This window comes from Spea bombifrons, chromosome 5, assembly GCF_027358695.1.
Source record: "Spea bombifrons isolate aSpeBom1 chromosome 5, aSpeBom1.2.pri, whole genome shotgun sequence".
NCBI lineage: Eukaryota > Metazoa > Chordata > Amphibia > Anura > Pelobatidae > Spea > Spea bombifrons.
Genome location: NC_071091.1, coordinates 52,117,504 through 52,135,695, shown reverse-complemented (window position 1 = coordinate 52,135,695; position 18,192 = coordinate 52,117,504). Strand labels below are relative to the sequence as shown.

General features: G+C 42.3%; 1 protein-coding gene across 1 annotated transcript in view; it reads right to left on the bottom strand.

Moving 5' to 3' along the window:
- Positions 1–608: 608 nt before the first annotated feature.
- Positions 609–18,192, bottom strand: part of LOC128496662 (MARVEL domain-containing protein 3-like) — a 50,454-nt gene continuing 32,870 nt past the window's right edge. The window contains exon 4 of the mRNA XM_053466393.1: positions 609–1,581. Within this exon, the coding sequence (XP_053322368.1) occupies positions 896–1,581 (686 nt within the window). The 3' untranslated portion in view covers positions 609–895. The remainder of the gene's footprint in view (positions 1,582–18,192) is intronic.

Sequence of the window (18,192 nt, the reverse complement as noted above, 5' to 3'; positions counted from 1 at the left end):
CATGCAAATATCCCATTTACAATAATGCTTTAGCACCTCCATCTGTCAGACATTTGTAATACATAGGGCCAGTGCTTGACCTAATGGCACCCGAGTCAAAAACACATTGACTAAATCCACCTTTTTGTCACTATTATGTTTTTTCACAATGTGTGTTTACAATTTAATTTATAAATACACTCTCTGCATTACCTTACTGTTTCATCTAAAAGCTACTGTGAGTTTTAAAGTCTGTAGAACATAGTGGTACACTCATGTGCACCAAAAATTCTGCCCTTAGAAAGAAAGACATCAGGGATAAAAGAGGGGGCACATGGATATGGGTCCCAGTAGGATGATTTGCCCCTAGTAAAGGGATCCAAGGGGTGCCACCATTTCGGCCTGGTCTCTGTAGGAAGAACACATGACTGCTAGCATCTCCCTTGTTGCTGAGACTAGCTGTGGTTACACACTTTATGTTCACAGTGTGCATTGTTTTAAGAAACTGAACATACACAACTAGCAGAGATTGTGGACATTCTTGTAGATCTTTTATGGTAAGTAATTCTTATGACATAAATATACATAGCGTCATGACTGGAGTTCTCATTCAGAGCTCAACAAGAAAATTATTTTTTACTGACTTTATTTGAAAAAGACATACATTTCACACTATGTAAAAATAGTTTATATATTTACAAGTATTTACACATGATTACATATGGGTATTAAAAAACCTTTACCTATAAGCAGCTAAAAATGTTGTAAGCCTCAATTAAAAGAAATGTTATTCTATGATATTGTATATGTATATGAGATTGTATAACACACACATATAATAAAATGAGAAATTCTTTCATGTAACACCGGCAGTATGGATATAACGCAAAATGACACAATTGTTTGTTATAGTGTATTATACCAGTGTGCTGGGATGAAACCTATGAGAATCTAATTCTTCCCGTGATCGGACCCTGGGTTCATTTTGGTTGCAGGGTTCAGGAGGACATTCATAATGCAGATGATTTTCCTTAAAGTCGCGCACAGTTCTGATATAGAGACCACACAATACTGTGCTAGGAAGGTACAAGCAAGCAGCAATCAGGCCAAATATAGCAACAGCTGCATCCCCTCCCTGCACCTCACAGTTCATCCAGGTGTAGCCACGGCCCGCATAAACTCTCTCTCTAGCCTTGCAGATTTCGGTGGCGTTTACCTGCTTAATAAAGTGCAGATAAAGTCCGACTGCAACAACGTACGCCAGGAACGCAAGAGCGTCAAAAATCAGTTCTGCAAAGAGGATTCGCACAGAGACACTGTGTAATGGTTTAGCCCCCAAAATCAGGAATAAAATAGTGAATGCACACAGCAGCATGCTGAAAGCCACTCCGCCATAAACTCCTGGTGCCCTCAGCTGAGTGTATTGCATGTCCATCTCCCGCACTTGCTGTAGCTCATTGCCTTCAAAAGGACTGTATGCGGAATCGATACTGAACGTACTAAAGCCAGCTGCGGATGTGTATCCAGTAATAACTGCGTAAGATGCTACAACACAGATCAACACCAACACCCCGGCGGTGATTTCCACAAACTGCAAGACTCCTGCAAGAAGAAAACAAAAGATGGTTAATATTTTTTTTTGCTAACTGAAAAACATGAGACAAAAAAGTAAGAAAGAAAATGAAGGGAAGAAAAGATTTGTTTTAAGAACATGTGGTAGTACACGAGTGCAGTTTTAGGTTAGATGGTAAAGTCTTATCGCTAGAAATACTGCTTGACATAAATGGGTAAACAGTGACAGCAAGAACTGAACAAGGAAACAAAAAGAAAAGGAAAACTGGGATATCCACAATGTGCCTTATGTGATGAAAAGCTTATAATCAGAATATAAGCTGGACCTAGCATTCAGAAATGTCACATCTACACACCAGCGCCATTCACAGAAACATGGACTATGACGGCACTTAAAACCCTTAAGCCCATCTAGCCAGGCCATGCATTTCTGGGCTGCAACATCTTACAAAGAAGAACCACTTTTAAGATATATTTTATAATACGACATACAGATGAAATTTCACTCAAAAATACACAAACCTAGTTTATATCTCAAATGCATGTTAAAAGGGTAAATGTTATTGTGACAGAATGATCTGTCATACAGGGGCCCAAGGTAGTCAGAGATGGCTCCAGCCTGGCTGCCAAAAGGGCAGGAACTCCATTGTTTAATTAATCCCATCAATAGGATTGCTGACTGGGGATTAAAGGTTGGGTTGAATACATGTCTCTGTTAATTTATGTTAATGAAGTTCTGTGGCTATATCAGTCTATGTTTTACTACAATAAACTGTTCATTCCTGCTGTACTCAGTTCAAGGTAGTTGTGTCTACTTATTGGGTACACATAGCAGGGTTCCAAGGTGCGCATGCTGGCTGGTGCTGGAAGTGATTCCGGGGACAAGAGGAGGATACATGTGGGTGATCTCTGGGAGTTACTACAGCTCTCTTGGTGAACCCGTTACAGTTATCAATATAAGGGGTCTTTTAATTTTGACTTTGGCATTCTTGGCAAGCCGTTACAACAAAGCTGTCTGTATCCATGACAGTGGCCCTTATCACCGTATTTGCTTGATTATAAGACGACCCTGAATATAAGACCACCCTGTAGGAAAAACGTTTTACCAGTAAATGTTAATTCATGTAAACTATGTAAACTAATTGTTTTTAATAAAAGCTATGATTGAGAAGAATTTTTTGTTTTTAATTCCTTTTATTTTCCTGCCCCCGTTATCCACATCTGCCCCCAGGCTTGTCACTCTGCCCCATATGCCACTGTGCCCCATGATATGCCTTTTAACCCTCTATATGCCATTGTGCCCCATGAGATGCCTTTTGACCCCCTATGTGCCACTCTGCCTCTAGAAATGCCTTATACCCCTATATGCCACTCTGGCATTTAGGAGGTTAAAAGGCATATTATGGGGCAGAGTGGCATATAGGGAGGTTTAAAGCATTTCAGGAGGCAGAGTGACATTAAGGGGGTTAAAAGGCATTTCTTAGAGCAATCTGCCTACAGAAATGCCTTATGCCTCCCATTTAACCCCTCCCCCAAAAAACTTACCGGTGCTTCTGACTCCCTCTGCAGCCGGAAGAAGGTGCGGTTAGCAGCGGGGGTTGCCGTGCGGATCGCAAGGGAGCGGTATCCGGGGTCTTTAACAGACCTCTGGCTCCCTTGAGTGATTTTAAGCCGGGTTCAAGGGAGATCCTTGAACCAGCTTAAAATCACTCAATCACCGTCCGAGGTCCGGGACGTACCTCCTGGGGCAGACCACATCTGCTTGCGGCAGGTTCCTGGTCCCGGTCACCAGCGCGGGCAGCGTGTTCTTCACTCCCGCGTCCATGCGGGGAGCCGGGGAACACGTCGGCGACGCGGTCCGGGTCCCCATGAAGGGGGCGGCTCTCTGGCATGCCTCCCTAAGTTCTCCTCCTCCTGCTAACTGTATGCAGGAGGGAGGGGGAGGAGTAGGGACAGAGGCTTCCCATGGAGGGGCGGCACCTCTGGTGCCGTCCCATAGGAAAGAGGTGGTTGGGGCGGTACGGAGGGTGGAGATCCAGACGTGACGTCGGACGCCACATCTGGAATCTCTATAAAAACCCCAAGCTCCCTTATGTCGGTGCTCAGATATTCTGAGACGCTCTGTACCCTACACAGCGTCCCCAGTTCTGTGCTCCTTAACCTGTTTGCATCCTGTTTAACCCTATCTGTTGCCTGACCATTGCCTGTGACCTGACTACGCTATATTTGATTGCTGCCTGAACCTGATCTCTGCCTGTGACCTGATTACGCTATTGATTGCCGCTTGAACCTGATCCCTGCCTGTGACCTGACTACGTTATTTGTGTGCTGCCTCTACCTGATTTATTTTCATCGTGCCCTATCTCCACTACTCTGGACTGTTTCTCTTACCTCCTGTAGTCCTGCATTCTGGGCTCCTTCTACCCTGCTAATACAGACACCAGCAAGTGTCTGACATCTATAGACATTCACATTTTAATTATAATCTACCCAATATCCATCACCAATTAAAATTATGCACTCGCTAGCATAATGTATAATTGCAGAAATTATATCCACCCCGCATATACCATTCATGGATCGAGAAGAGATGTACACAATCAACCCTAAAACCCTATACAAGGGCAATAGTCTTATCTGGGACCCTCCTATAAACTTAAGCCATCTTAGTATCTTTTACTTCTAGATATCAATGCTACTTCTCAAGATATTTAAAATGTATCAATACTGTAGCATGACAATACATGTATTTAACAATAACATTTCAAATTAATGAAGAAAATGTCAATTTTTCATTCAGCCCTGCTGGGGCCAAAGTTTTCAGTTGTACAATCCAAAATGTCTCTCGCTGTAATAAGGTTTTACCTCTATCACCCCCTCTTCGGGATTCGGGGACATGGTCAATCGCTATAAAGCGAAGAGAAGACAACGGATGTTTCTTATCAAGGAAATGTTTAGCCACAGGTTTGTCAGAGACCCCATCCCTATATGCTACTCTGATGCTTGACCGGTGTCCTCTGATTCTTTCTCCCAGTGTGCTTTCCGTCTTGCCGATATAAGCCAATCCACACGGACATGATATTTTGTATATCACATATGTCATTTTACAGGTGATTCTGTGTCTAATTTTAAAGGCTTTCCCTGTGTGTGGATGGGCAAATGTCTTGCTTGGTGTCATATGACTACATGTCACGCATCCCAGGCATCTTACACTGCCATAGTTATCATGTTTCTTATTTTTAGTGGTGTAACTGTTCACTGGATCTACAGGGACCAACAAATCACGCACATTTTTATTCCGCCTATAGCTAATCACTGGTTTCTGACGAAACAAATATGTATATGTATAGATAGATAGATAGATAGATAGATAGATAGAGAGTCTTCTATATCTACTTATTTGTTATTTCATTTTTTTACTCTGTTAAATTATACCTATTATTACTTTATAAAAGTTATGAGCAGATGTCAGATTGTTGTGACTTGGGTTTTTATGTTTGCTATTCCTTCTCTTTTCCATCTTCTTACTTACCTTTATATTCAAATGCTTCCTCTGACACAACCCCCTCCAGCCAGTCAAGCACACTTTTATAACATGTTTACAAATAAAATAGGGAACAAATTGTGGTTTAGTTGAAAAATGTTAATAGAACATGATTATTTTATTGGTTACTCTAAGCCACATAATATTATTTAGCCATAGCAAAATTAATGTCCATTCCCAAGTTATTGTAATGTGCCATTATGTTTCCTAAACTGCAATCATTATCCACACCTTTCTTCAGCATTATCTAAATTAAAGAACTACATGAGAAGTAACTTTGATATAGAGAGTCATGTTTATGTAAAACCAGCGATTTGTAAAGCTTTATGGTAGACTTTTGGATTTTATGCATTTTATTTGTAAGAATAATGCCATCTATTGGCTGCAGGGGCTAATATTTATACATATCTTCAGCAGGGTATGATATTAATATATATATCGGCAGCATGGTCTAATATTTATATATATATCAGCAGCAGCATATAATTTTAATATACATATATCTTCAGCAGTGTATAATATTAATATATATCGGCAGCAGGGTATGATATTAAGGAATGAAAAATAACTGCCAGTTCAGCTGTTATTTTTAAATCATATTTCAATCAAGGTCTTTACTTCAAAGAGATAAATACATATTTTGTAGTTAAAAATGCATGTCTAACGCATATATATATATATATATATATATATATATATATATATATATACATATATATATATATATATATCCCTGTCCCCCCATGTGCCCCCCCCCCCAAATATGAAAGCTGGAAACGACACTGATTTGAAAAGTTAAATGCTAGACTCCTGTCAGTAGCCACTGGTTAAATAATTCTTCTAATGACTGCCAGGATACCCGAAGCTTTACATAACATTCACTGCATCTTATCAGGTCCCATGGATTTGTGTGTTTTTACTTTGTAGATTTTACTATTCCGTTATGAACACACATGTTTTACATGTCTCCCTATTCCTCTTTTATAACGTCCCTTCATCTTCCTCTGAAGAAATCGCAGAAGTATTTTTTAAGGCAGTTGGCTAGATCTTCATCCTCATTTATATAACTCCCTTCATTTGTCTTTACTCTAATTATCCTTTACTGACATTTTCTCATTTTGCTCATATATATATATATATATATATATATATATATATATATATATATATATATAACCTTTCTTTTTAAACCTAATATTTATCTAAAAAAAATCACACTTTCTTATTAATCTGTCAATGTTCTCCTTGGTGTTTGTTTTAGCACATACAATAACAAGTTTGGACCCCCTAAAACATAGCTTTTTTTATTTTACATTTTAAAAACCAGTTACAGTTTGGTGTAAACATTCAGTGCTACTATGGCAGCTATTATGATGTCATCGGTAAGCTTGGGAGTCAAGGCACTGTGATGACATTGTGCCATTCTGTTTTTGGCACCGTTATAACTCTTGTGTGAGAGAGCTGGAGCTATTTCAGAAGATCCCTACTGCTATGGATTCTTTAAAAACAGAGGGGAGTTCAGTGGTTGACCCATTTTGGGAGTTTCTGGACCCCACAGACAATATCCGTGAGTTGTTTCTGAAGCTGAATCACCTGTTTTTCTGGGGAAAGTTAACCCACGTGGAGGTGAAGTGGAATCGGAGGATGATTACGGCTGCTGGGCTTTGTCGCTATGACAAAAGCAGAAATTTGTGCACTATACATCTTAGTGAGCCCCTGCTGAGTTTGAGGCCGAGGAGAGATCTGGAGCAAACTCTGCTTCATGAGATGATCCACGCCCTTCTGATGATCACAGAGAAGGATGCTTCCCATGGACCAGAGTTCCACAGCCACATGGACCGAATAAACAATCTAACTGGAGCCAAGATTTCTATCTACCATGACTTTTACGAGGAAATGGCTCAGTGCAGAAGGTCCAGGCAGCGCTGTGACAAGAACTCAATCCAGAAAAATAGGAAGAGGATTTCTCGTGAAGAAAGCAGTGGCCACGGAGGGCCAGCCAAGAGGCCTCGTATAGTTTAACTAATTATTAATACTAATAGATAATAATACGAATTTGATAACATCATATATATGTATCAATAAATGATGATTGAAACCATAAAATATCTGTGTTTTCTGCTACAGTCGTCATAATTTCCACAGGATGAAGAACGTGATGATTTTGTTAGTATTATGATGCACATCTACTCCTGTTTATAGACAAATGTTTCACAAATATATTAATCTTACTACTAGAAACCTATTAGACATCTCTCCACCTATCACTCAGTCGCATCACTAATATGTGAATGGAAACCACAGTTTTGATGTCATATCATTTACAATATTTTTACAAAATGTGGTGTAGCAATGCATCATCATGACAAATCTGTGTCATACCTCACATGACATCACGTGATTTCCTATTATGTGAAATCTATGTAACCTTAGAGTTGCTAGGTCCTCTATGACAGGTGAAAACTCAAATGCGCATGTTCTTGTTTTTTCATCTTATACCCGTGCTTGTGATATTTAAAGAATAAAGCTAAACGAAATTGGGCGGACTTAGATTTTTTTCTTACTACCATATCCAGTATGTAGAAGAGATGGGTATCCACAAGACAAGCTCCTCAACTCTAAGAGCAGCAGAACATCAGCCACTGAAAGTGTTTGGCAATCAGCAGCACTGTGATCAGCAATTGGCAACAATGTATTTCATGGCAGTATGCATCAATCCTTCTATATAACGGTTCACTCACAGAGAATGATGTGGAGGATAGTATCTCGTGATATGCAGCATAAGGAAAAAACTACAAAGCTTGCAACTGGGGAAGTTCGTAAAACACAATATTTATTAGAATATGCTGTACAGCATGTACTCATTGTACAGGGATTATCTTTTTTGTGCAGATCATGCACAGCGTCCACAAGAAATCACCAAAATGTGTTCATTTGCATCTCCATATTATGTAAATACCCCACACGTAGGTCAGTGAATGATATTTGGAAGCTACAGGGCGCACGAGATAACATGCTCATCTTACTATGGGGCGGCACACAGCATAGGGAAGGGTAGAAACACATAAAATAAAGAATTAAATGCCATAACATACTGAATAAAATACAACTTATGTAAAAACGACACATTAATAAATCTGCAAGTCTTTCCCTCTTTTAGTTCACCCCGTTACTCCCATCACCAGCCACTTCTTTCAGAGACCTTTTCCCCAAAGGAGGAGTATTTTAATACCAAGTACTTGAGCGCCTACCCAGCTTGTGGCCGGATATCCTCAGGGAAGTCCCGGTAGACCCCCTGGTCCTTGTTACAATTCCCAATACCGTTTCAGTATAAAACGTCACGGTGATGAGTTACTATTAATGCGCTCTCATGTTCTAGATTTATTATTTTCCTTTGCCAGTCAGATATGTCAGGAATCTCCTCTGCTGCACAGTCTGTGTGCCTTATTAATAGATATAACATGGTCATTGAATTTCTGGCCCCTGGTTGTGTATGATACACTGGATTTGCTCGATTATAAGACGACCTGATAATAAGACAACCCCACAAAATTTGAATATCAATCTAGGAAAAAAGAAAAAGCCTGAATATAAGACTACCCTAGACCTTAGATTGTAAGCTCGTTTGAGCAGGGCCCTCCTCACCTGTTGCCTCTGTAAGTCAAATTGTTATGTTACATACTACTTGTTATATCCTGTCTACCCATTGTACAGCGCTATGGAATATGATGGTGCCACTAAAGAAAACAATAAATTATAATATTGAAATTTTTTTTACTAGTAAATATGAATTTACATGTAAACTATTTTTTCATATTTACTAAAAACTATTATTGAGAAAAATGCATTTCTTGCTTTTATTTCCTTTTTCTATGCCAATGTGCCAGCAAGTTATCCACACCTGCCCCCAGTTATGCACATCTGCCCTAGGCTTGCCACCCTGCCCCAGATATGCCACTCTGCCCCCCAGATATGCCACTCTGCCCCTAGATATACCTTAAACCCCCTTTATGCCACTCTGCCCCTAGATATGCCTTATACCTCCTAATATCCCACTCTTTCCCCCAGATATGCCAGTTTGCCACCACTATGCCTCTTTTCCCCCCAGATATGCCTTATACCCCCTGACATGCCACTTTCCCCCCCAGACTTACCAATCCGTGACCGAAAGTTTTTCTGGTACCTAAATAATAGATCCACTACACTTCTCTCTTGTTATGATGCGTTAGTGTGTAGTGGGGAGTTGAAGATGCGTTCAATACCAAGAAATTACACAATTATTCTAGACTCGATGACCGAATAATTGGAATTTTAATAAAGACAAGGCGAATATTTGCTTGACTTTCTTTACTGTCACCTTAGCAGCAAAGTTAAAAATAGAACATTGGTAACCAATCATAAAACAGTCCAACAGTATAAACTTGGATGCAGCCCCTCCTACTTCCTCTTTCTGCAATCTGCGAACCATGGAACGGAAGACGAAACAGGTAAGAACCATCTGAAGAAACTTGATCGGAGCATCAAATTGAAACCCTGGACATCAGGTAAAACTGGAACCAGGAGATCCCACACAATGGTTTAGACTGAAAAAAGAAGAGAGACACGTGACAGCATCCGAATGCCATAAGCATAAAATAATCAATATACCAAGAAAAATAAAATATATATATATATATATATATATAAATATAGCGAAGGTATAAACATTTCACCAATAAGTAATAATACAGGCAAAATATATTTAAGAACACTGAAGAAAAAAGGGTGGGAGGGAGGGAAATATTCGCCTCCTGTCTTTATTAAAATTCCAATTATTCGGTCATCGAGTCTAGAATAATTGTGTAATTTTATTGCAAGACAGGAGGCTCATATTTGCTTTTTTAACGTCGGGCCAATAAAGGCAATACAGCCGAAGATAAGGGCCGAAAATAAAAGGACCGAAAAGTGGATGCGCGTGACCAATCAGCTGTGTGGAGAATGTCGGAGAGAGAAGCTCCGGCGAAGAAAGCACCCGAGGCCGCTGCACCTCGGACAGAATGAGCCCCAAAATGAAGATCAATACCCGCCAGCGTGAGAAGCCAACGAATCCATCTCGCCAAAGTAGGAGAAGAAACCGGAAGAAAAGGATTAGAATAAGAAATTAAAAGTTGAGAAGCTGAAACGGGACGCAGAGGACGAGTAACAGCAAGGTAAGTCTGAAGACATCTAGCGATACAAAGTTTGGGATCCTCGGAGAGGTAAGGATAAGAAATAGAAGTCGAAGAAGTTTTCGTACGTCTACGAATAGAAAAAATGACTCCTTCAGGAGAAAAAGAAATTGCTCCAACCTCCAAAGCCCTAACATCTGACACACGACGAAAAGAGAGTAAACAAAGTAACAAGGTAAGTTTTGCCGATAATTGACGTAAAGTCAAAGAATCATTATCGGGCCATTGACGCAAAAAATCAAGGAGAATGGAAACATCCCAGAAGGAATCGTATTTAGCAGTCGGAGGTCGTCGTAAACGAATACCTCTGAGAAGACGACAAACTAAAGGATCCTTTCCAATGGGCCCTTCCTTGGATCCGACATGACCACTGGAAATGGCCGAACGGGACAAATTAATAGAACTATAAGATTTACCAGAAGAAAACATGTCTGCCAAAAAATTTAATATGAAAGCTACAGGGGCAGAATGGGGATCAGTCTGTCGTCCCACACACCAAGCAGACCAGGACTTCCATGCGGCTCTATAAGCCTGGTGTGTACCCGGAGCCCAAGAGTCTCTGAGCAAGTCTCTAGCGTCCTGCGATAATCCCTGGACAGGGTGAAATCCCCGGAAATCGTCCAAGCAACCAAGGAGAGACGGCCTTCGATAATCAGAGGATGGGATTGACCTTCTGGTCCCCTGAGAAGAGATGGGAAAAGAGGGAGAGCTAGAGGATCCTGGATCGACATTTCCAGAAGAGCTGGAAACCAAGGCTGGGAGCGCCACAATGGAGTCACTAGGACGAGAGATATTCGCGTCCTGAGGAGGTGTTGGATGACTCTGGGAATGAGAGAAAAAGGAGGGAAAGCATAAGCTCCCGATGGTGGCCAAATTTGTAAGAAAGCATCCGTAGCTAGAGCATCCGGATCTGGAAGCCAACTGAAAAAATTTGGAGTCTGATGGTTTATGCGGGATGCAAAAAGATCCAGCGTAAGAGGACCTCTGAGGGAATCGAGGGAACGAAAGACACTTCTGTGGAGCATCCAATCGCTGGCATCTCGCCAATTCCTGGAAAACCAATCTGCGGTTTGGTTCTCCACTCCCGGAACATATTCTGCCAACAGGGATATGTTTCTTTCGAAACAAAATTGATAAATTTGTTTCGTAATCTCCGTCAGACCTTTGGAACGAGTTCCTCCCAAACGATTTATGTAGCGGACTGCTGAAAAATTGTCCATAAGTAAGAGAAGACAGCAGTCCGAGCGGTCTTTTGCCAGACTGCGAATGGCGAAGGATCCTGCGATCAGTTCTAGATGATTTATGTGTAAAGTACTCTCCTCTCGAGACCATCGACCTCCCGTGGCCTCCGTGAATGATCTCGCTCCCCAACCTAGCATGCTGGCGTCGGATTCTAGAACGAAATCCGGTTGAGCGCCGAAAATCGCCCGGCCGTTCCAGGCTTGCATGTGGAACAGCCACCACTGGAGTTCTTGACGTACCTCTGTAGTGAGATGAACCGGTTGGTCGTAAGATGGTATCCGTCTGAGGTAGGATGCTTTCAGTCGTTGGAGCGCTCTGTAGTACAAAGGACCCGGGAAGATCGCTTGGATCGAAGAAGAGAGGAGGCCCACCATACGAGAAAGTCTCCGTAAGGGGCAAAAATCGATGCGCAAAAGAGCGCGAATCTCCTTCTTGATGTTGGCAATCTTGGATTTTGGAAGGCAAAGAAGAGCGGACACAGAATCGATGTCGAATCCTAGGAAACAAATTTTTTGAGTCGGAATCAACTCTGATTTCTGCATGTTGACCAGGAAACCCAAAAGATGAAGAGTCTCTATGACAAATGAGGTTTGGGATTGGAGAAGTCCTGGATGTTGGGAAAACAGGAGGATATCGTCTAAATAGATTATGGATCTTATGCCCCTGGATCTGAAGAAAGCCATTACTGGCTTGAGGAGCTTGGTAAAGCACCAAGGGGCTGAACTGAGGCCGAAAGGAAGGCAATTGAATTGCCATAATTGATGATTCCAATGGAACTGAAGGAATTGGCGGTGATGAGGATGAATGGGGACCGACAGATATGCATCCTTCAGATCGAGACGAGTGAACCAGTCGTCTGTTTTCATGAGGTCTCTCAATAGATGAATGCCCTCCATCTTGAAATGATGGTAGGCCACGAACTTGTTGAGAGCCCGTAAGTTGATAACCGGGCGGAGATCGCCTGTGCGTTTCTTGACCAGAAAAATTGAGCTGACAAAAACGGGAGGACCGAAGACTCGTTCTATGGCCCCTTTGTCTAGCAGCAACGATAACTCGTTGTCTATGAGGTCGGAAGCAGAAGTGGGTCTGAAAACCGGAGCAGGAGGCTGATCTTGTAGGGGAGGAGAAACAAAATCTATTAGATAACCCCTTACCGTATGAAGAACCCAAGGATCCGAAGTGATCTCCTGCCAATAATGGTAGGAACGGGATATTCTGCCTGCTACCTGTGGAAGAGAAGCATGATGATGAGACACAGTACTTACCGGAATTGAAGCGGCCTCTGGAAGATGGTGTAGAACCTCTCCCTCTGTAGCCACCACGGGTGTAGGAAGCACGTGGACGGTATGATCCTCTGTAGAAAGAGGTATTCTGTTGCTGGAAATTCCTGGAGCCTGTGGGTGTGAAGCGGCTGGAGACACGGCCCCTCTGTCGTCCAGCCCTGGCGGAAAAACGGGTGTCTGGGTTGAAGACCTTGCGCATGGAAGACTTGGCTTTTGTCCATGATGTCATGACAGAAACATATCTGTTTAATTCTTTCACGAAAGTATCGCCAAATAAGAGTCCATTGGCAGAAGAGCCCAACTCTTTGGAGCCTAGTTCCGCTAGGCGAGGATCCATTCTGAGCAGTGCCGCCTTTCTACGTTCGGTGGAAATAGCCACATTTGCATTGCCTAGCAGGCAAACGACCCTGAGGGCCCAGTCTCTGATAAGTCGAGGATCTAGTATAGAATCTTGAAGAAGGGCACGGTCCGCCAAAGATAAAATTTGAGTAATGGGACCCACTATATCCAACAGTTTATCCTGCGTGGATTTCAGGCCTTGTTCCAATCCTTTACGTGGGTCACGACCTCTCTGGGAGAGGAGAGAAACCACATTCTGGTCAAATTCAGGAGTGACCGTTACTTTTCCCGGAATGATCGGGCGAGGACATTCTGCTCTTAATTTGTTACGCACCTCCTTATCTAATGGTTTGCGTAGCCATCGTTGTAGGTATAAACTCAGGTGTTCTGGAGGTGCCCATTCTGTAGCCTTAGGATGGCGCATGTTGGATGGCTCAAATAAAATAACCCCTGCAGGGTCATGCACTGGAGTATCAGCAGAAGCGGTTTGGCATAATAAAGACGTCTCATTAGTAGACTTCTGCTGGGGCTCACCCACGGTCGACTCACGTATATATTGTGAGTGACGATCTCTGGACGTAGCCAGAAAATCTGAGTGCTGCGAGTCATCCGAAGATGTCGCTTTCCATTCATCGAGGAGTTGAAGAACACCCCCGGAATTAACGTCCTCGAGCTCTAATGATTGAGATCTGTCCTGAAGCAACTTGGGACGTTTTGCAGGACCTTTGCCTTTGCCGGCAGTTATACTATTCCCTTTCCAGGGACGTTTTGATGTATGGGATACTTCAGATTTTTCTGAATCACCATCAGATATTTCCTGCGGTAGAGAGGGATCTAATGGAGCAGGAGCAGGAGCAGCATGTGCCATTTTAGCTATGAGAGACTCCATGGAGGAAGAGAATTTGGCTTCTAACCATGACAAAATAAAGTCCTGAGAAGGACTAGGATCCTCAGACATAATGTAGAATTAACTAAAGAGTCACAGACTTCCAAATAAAAACAAATTTATAATAAGCAAAATATACTGCTGTGATACGGCAATGAAAGGGTTGTTACAGGATGAGCCTGTCGATAATGTCAGGGAAACACTGAGCAAAATTCCAGTATAGAAAAACAAAGTCTCACCGGAGTAAACTTTTTTTTTTTTTTTTTTTTTTTAAATTGAAGAGAGCCTATACACTGAGGCACTGTCCGGAAGGTAAATAACTCCTCCGGTAGCTGAAACGAGGCGTAGGAGCTCAATAACAGCGCTGAACACGAGGAGAAGAACCTGCACGTCTGAATCCTAAACTACAACTGCGCGGCAACGTTGCCGAGTAAAGAGAAAAACAAAATGGCGCCCGAAGTCTCGCGAGACGAGAACGAGCTGAGAAGATGGCGGCCGCAATAGAAAAAACGGCAAACGGTACAAACGGTAATACCAAAGGAAAAAGGAGTAGACGAGAAAGAAAAACACACTGCTGAGGAGCCAGAGACAAGCTCCCAGCAAAGGATAAAGGTAAGGAAGGACCAAGAGGGGCAAATAATAAAGAAACGAAATGAGGAAAAACGGGAAAGTGTAAAATAAGTGTCTCACAAAAATATATATAGACAAAGGGAGGAAACCCATAATAAAATAGACAGACAAAAAACGGGATATAAGCAGAATAATAAAACGGAATATACAATTAATCCAATAAATCTGAATCACACAGAAATATAATGTAATAGGGCTGACCTGACTTCATGGTGAGCAGCAAAGAAAGAGGAAGTAGGAGGGGCTGCATCCAAGTTTATACTGTTGGACTGTTTTATGATTGGTTACCAATGTTCTATTTTTAACTTTGCTGCTAAGGTGACAGTAAAGAAAGTCAAGCAAATATGAGCCTCCTGTCTTGCAATAAAATTCTAACTAACATGGGTCACCACCACTAATGGTCATGAAGTAATTACCTAGCGGAGAGGAGGACAGCATACTGCACAGCACATTTTTACACGCAACTAAATAAATAACATGAGATGTTGTACAATTGATATAGTGTTTCATTTGAATTCTTTTTGGATCTACAACATTTATCTACCACAACAAAAGGGCAACAATTACAAATGTTATGGCCACATGAAAACAGGCCAGGAGCTGACGCTTTATAAGGATTACCTGTAAAAAAGTGGGAGAGATCATGTCAGCCAAAATTCAAGCTGTTGGCGGTGCAAAGGGAGTTCCTTTTTCAATAACCTGCTATAAGTAGCGTCCAATTTTATCTCCCCAAGGTGTCTTTTTTAATAGTTTTGATTGGTTAAACTCCTTGCTACATCGTGTAGAAAATATAACAGCACCTGACATTGTATCAGATAAGTAAACAAGCCTCTGATTTGCATTAGGAAGATCATCCCAGGATTTTTGATCAGCTAGATCAACAGCCTTCATTATATCGCTATTCCTATAGCCTCTGGACAAAAGTATGCATTCTAGATCATTAGCCTACATTTAATACATTGATTTGTCACTGCAGTGTGTGTGCATGTGTGTTAGTGTCAAGTATATGCGTGTGTGCGTTAGGGTTGGTTGTGGTAGTGTGAGTGTCTGTGTACATGCACTGTGCAAATGTCTGACTGTGTGTGTCTTGGTGTCAGGGTCCGCAACTCCGGACCCGACATAGCTACTCACCCGAGTACCCGCGGGTACTGATTCCCGCGACACGTCTCCGGCTTCTTCCTCCTCTGCCAGCATGCCTGCCACTAGGCGCGCGCACGCCTTCAACAAACTTTATGTGTCCTCAAATGGAGACGCCGGGGACCGCGCACGGATGATGTCACGGTTGGGGGCAAGGTTCCCCCAGGCGGCAAGTTTAAAATCCAGCATAGCTCAGAGCTCAGTGATTGTTTTCCTATTGAGCTTCCTGTGCGGTTTTCTTGATCTCCTAGTGTTATCTTGTGTACCGAACCTGGCTTTTCCTCGACTCTGCTGCCCTCCGTTACCCGACCCTTGGCTACTAAACTGCGTTCCCGATTTTCCTGGTTTCCTGACTCTGGCTTCCGATTTTGACCTCGTTGCTCTCCATTATCCTGACCTGTTAGTGTGAGTGCCCCTCCCAAAGTCAGACTTTGGATCCACCCTTGCTCCAGCCAAGAATATTCTCTTGCCTACCCACCCACCTTATACTCCCCTATATGTATATGCTTGGCCCCCAGACTTACCAATGATCCCCAGACTTGCCCCCCATGCTTCAGACTCCCTGGTGTCTAGTGGGCCAACCGGTGAACGTTTGGGTTAAGCGCGTCTCTGCTGCTACCCGGCACTCCCACCAGGGCTTTGACAGAGTACCGGCAGATCAAGTCACGCTGGCACTCAGTTATTGTCAGGGTCCGTTCTCCAGACCCTGACGCAGTGACTCACCGGAGTACCCGCGGCTCGCGGGTACCAGGTCCTGCACGGCAGCTCCGGTCCTCCCTGTCTCCTCTGCATCCCTCATGGCACCAGCATGCGCGCCCTCACTCAACTTTATGCGTCCCCACTCGGAAACGGCTGAACGCGCTTCAGTGACGTCACACCAGGGTGTGTGGCGTTCTTCAAGCGGCAAGTTTAAAACTGAGCAATAAGCTATGCCCAATTATTGTGCTACCTATACTTACCTTGTTCCTTTGCGATATTTCGTGTTCCTGTGTACCAGACCCTGCTATTTCGTAGCGCTAAAGGTGAAAAAAAGTTGAAAACCAGTGTAAGGAGCAAAGATAAAGTAATAACAAAGTATCTAAGCCAAGGTCCACTAAGGGGCGCTCGTGTATTCCATTCGATATAAATGGGAAAAAAATAAAAACGAAAACAGAAAAAATATATAGTGTAGGTGTACAGATCAATGTAATCCACCCAATGTATCCCGAATTTTCCACTCACAATATTGCTGTGTTGGTAAATGCGTAACAAAGGTCAACCTCAGGATCCACGTATGAAGTTTATGTTAGGAGACAAAAGAGAGAACCAAGGGGATCCCATAGTGTGGTACTGTTTCAAACGTAGGGAACGCAAAAGTTAGAAATGTACTTACACTTAGAAAAGTTTGTATATGCCCGTAATCCCTGGTCACAGTGTGGTCCCGGTGTGGTCCCGGTTGTGTGTTCCTCAGCCCCGGGAGTGTGCAGTGTGTATCAGACAGTGACTATGGCTGTCCACACCATCGATATAGTAAAAAATCTATTTTTTATTTCTAATTAACAATAAGCTGAATCTATATAGGATACAGTAAATAGCTTAAAGACCAAAAGAAAAGTTATTTTTTAAAACCATGTATAGGTCCTGGTAAAATGTAATAGAATAGTCCAAAAAAGTAACTCAACGCGTTTCGCCAGTTCCGGCTTCATCAGGAGTGTCGATCGTGGTCTTTGGAAGTTCTTTTATGTGTGTACGGCGCCATCTTTGTGCCGTCTGTGTCCCTGCGTCTGACGTCAGTACGCTCTACTTCCAGGATTCATTCATTTTTCGTACGGCGATTCTTCTCAATGTGGAAGTGGTCATTGGTGAGTGTTTCAGCATTTTTTATTTAGCGGGACAGAGAGAGCCGATCGTGGATTTTTAGCAATGTGTGCCGTAAGGCAAATATGAAGAATAGACAGGAAAAAGGACTGCTGATCCCTATATGTGAAGACAGTGTGTAAATAAATAAATGAATCGCTCGGAATTAAACAAGTTCCGTTCTACATGTACTGTCATTTATATATCTGTAGGATTCCGCTGTAAATATATTTATTGAGTGTTTTTATGTGGTATTGACTCATGAATACAAATGAATAAAAAATAATGAATAAAACATAATAACAAAAAAAAAAAAATTGCTTTATGAACATGATGATCATTATTGTGTAGGCAAAAAGGCACTAAGACAGGCAAGGGTGTAGTGCCAAATGAGGGTTTAAATATCCCTCCAACAATACAGATCCTCCTACCCTCCTAAATAGGGGGAGGAGGAAAAAATGATAAATGTCACTTTAAGAGTGACATGAATATTCATTAGCTTAGCCGTTCGCGCATGCGCATACGGCTCTCACGACG